Source organism: Sinocyclocheilus grahami, unplaced genomic scaffold, assembly GCF_001515645.1.
Source record: "Sinocyclocheilus grahami isolate Dianchi unplaced genomic scaffold, SAMN03320097.WGS_v1.1 scaffold19.1, whole genome shotgun sequence".
Lineage (NCBI taxonomy): Eukaryota > Metazoa > Chordata > Actinopteri > Cypriniformes > Cyprinidae > Sinocyclocheilus > Sinocyclocheilus grahami.
The window spans coordinates 873184-875966 of record NW_015505198.1 but is presented as its reverse complement, the minus strand read 5'-3'; the positions used below and the strand labels follow the sequence as shown (position 1 = coordinate 875966).

At 30.7% G+C, this 2783-nt stretch overlaps 1 protein-coding gene across 1 annotated transcript in view; it reads left to right on the top strand.

Moving 5' to 3' along the window:
- Window positions 1-1808, top strand: part of LOC107555228 (granulins-like) — an 8734-nt gene extending 6926 nt beyond the window's left edge. The window contains exon 10 of the mRNA XM_016237964.1: window positions 1258-1808. Coding sequence (XP_016093450.1) covers window positions 1258-1371 — 114 coding nt within the window. The 3' untranslated portion in view covers window positions 1372-1808. The remainder of the gene's footprint in view (window positions 1-1257) is intronic.
- Window positions 1809-2783: the final 975 nt, after the last annotated feature.

Below are 2783 nucleotides of genomic sequence, written 5' to 3'. Positions count from 1 at the left end.
ACAAAAATCAGAGCTGCCACGTATAGATATTTGGTTGATGATAAATAATTTTTTTCCCCCCCTCTCTCTGATGTCTGATATTATTAGTGGTGCCTGCTAAAGGAAGCATTAATATCACTGTGTTTGTTTGTTTGTTTTTACTGAAATAAATATTTATTTTAATTTATTATTTATTTTTAGTTAACTATTTTTATTTATTGTTTACCAAAATAGTTTTTCTTTTTAGATTTATTTGTATTTAGTTCATTTATCGTTTACTGAAATAACATTTGTTTACTATTTATCTGTTTATTTATTATGTCCATATTTGATGTGTTTACATTTCATTATTTGTTTTTTTTTATTTAGTTGTCTTTCATTCATTGTGTTTACTGAAATTGTTTATTTGTATTCCTTGAATTAATTTTATTTATTGTTTGCAAAAATGTAAATTTATTTTGCTTACCATAATAATTTTAATGTTTATTGAATTTTACATTTGTTTGTTTACTAAAACTTTGAACAAATCACCTATTTGTTATTTTTATTTACTTTAATTGTTTGCTGAATTTTACATGATTTATTTATTATTGTGTTTACAGAATGTTGCATACAATTATAAAGTTAAATCATTACTACTGATAGCAGTCTTCACTAAAACATGCAAACACTGAACCGATTGTTGCTCTCTTTTTTTTTCGTAGGCAGTCTGCTGTAAAGACATGAAGCACTGTTGCCCTGTGGGATACAGATGTGACCCAGAAGTCCAAGGCTGCACTAAAGCCTCCACATCCATGTGGTGGGAAAATGCTCTAGATTTATTTGTATTTAGTTCATTTATCATTTACTGAAATAACATTTGTTTACTATTTATCTGTTTATTTATTATGTCCATATTTGATGTGTTTACATTTCATTATTTGTTTTTTTTATTTAGTTGTCTTTCATTCATTGTGTTTACTGAAATTGTTTATTTGTATTCCTTGAATTAATTTTATTTATTGTTTGCAAAAATGTAAATTTATTTTGCTTACCATAATAATTTGAATGTTTATTGAATTTTACATTTGTTTGTTTACTAAAACTTTGAACAAATCACCTATTTGTTATTTTTATTTACTTTAATTGTTTGCTGAATTTTACATGATCGATTTATTTATTATTGTGTTTACAGAATGTTGCATACAATTATAAAGTTAAATCATTACTACTGATAGCAGTCTTCACTAAAACATGCAAACACTGAACCGATTGTTGCTCTCTCTTTTTTTTTCGTAGGCAGTCTGCTGTAAAGACATGAAGCACTGTTGCCCTGTGGGATACAGATGTGACCCAGAAGTCCAAGGCTGCACTAAAGCCTCCACATCCATGTGGTGGGAAAATGCTCTTTAAATGAAGAACCACAGACTGACACTGAACCACATGCCCATAACACAGATATACACACACACTCGAGTGCTCCGACTTGCTACATGTTGCATAAAGCGTTGTTTTTAAGATGCCCTCTTCAGACAAGGGACTATACATCTAGCTTTTTTTAATGTCTAGTATTTTTCTGGAATAAAAATGTGCTGAACCTTATATTTAGGCAGGATACACTGAGAGACTTTAGAACTGATGATTGTGTGATTTTTAGCAGAAATGTAATTTGCCCAAAACATCAAAGTGATAATCGGAGGCTAAATGACACATTATTATATCGTAAATGTTATTAGGATGTGGATTTTATGTTTTGAATTACATTACCATGATAATAATGACACACACAAACCGTAAGTGAGAAAAGCTACTGAGATTCAAAACTGAATGTATCACCAGTGAACTAAACCTACCACTGAACCACAAAAGAAACTTGTGAACTTTTATTTCATTTAGTTTTTTCATACTCGAAACCTGATTGGGGAAATGAATTAATGGATGATGTCAACCTTTTAACCCTATAATTTACTTCTAGGCTGTTGCATGTAGGGTTAATTTTTCCATTGCTTTTTTAAAAATGTTATTATTGAATTGTTCAAAGGTGTCGGTGTGCGCTCCGACTTGCTACATGTTGCATAAAGCGTTGTTTTTAAGATGCCCTCTTCAGACAAGGGACTATACATCTAGCTTTTTTTTAATGTCTAGTATTTTTCTAGAATAAAAATGTGCTGAACCTTATATTTAGGCAGGATACACTGAGAGACTTTAGAACTGATGATTGTGTGATTTTTAGCAGAAATGTAATTTGCCCAAAACATCAAAGTGATAATCGGAGGCTAAATGACACATTATTATATCATAAATGTTATTAGGATGTGGATTTTATGTTTTGAATTACATTACCATGATAATAATGACACACACAAACCGTAAGTGAGAAAAGCTACTGAGATTCAAAACTGAATGTATCACCAGTGAACTAAACCTACCACTGAACCACAAAAGAAACTTGTGAACTTTTATTTCATTTAGTTTTTTCATACTCGAAACCTGATTGGGGAAATGAATTAATGGATGATGTCAACCTTTTAACCCTATAATTTACTTCTAGGCTGTTGCATGTAGGGTTAATTTTTCCATTGCTTTTTTAAAAATGTTATTATTGAATTGTTCAAAGGTGTCGGTGTGTATTCTTAAAAATCTTTCGACTGACTGAAAGCGTTCATATTCAAGTGTCATTCTCAAAATTAGCTATAGGTGCTTTTGTGTTTAGTATATTTTTCTCATTTTAATATTTACTGAAGGGTGAAATGAATCTAGTTGATTACCTGTGACAGAATGAGAGTTGATTTATTCTCCCCCCCCCCTCCCCCCCCCCACCTGAT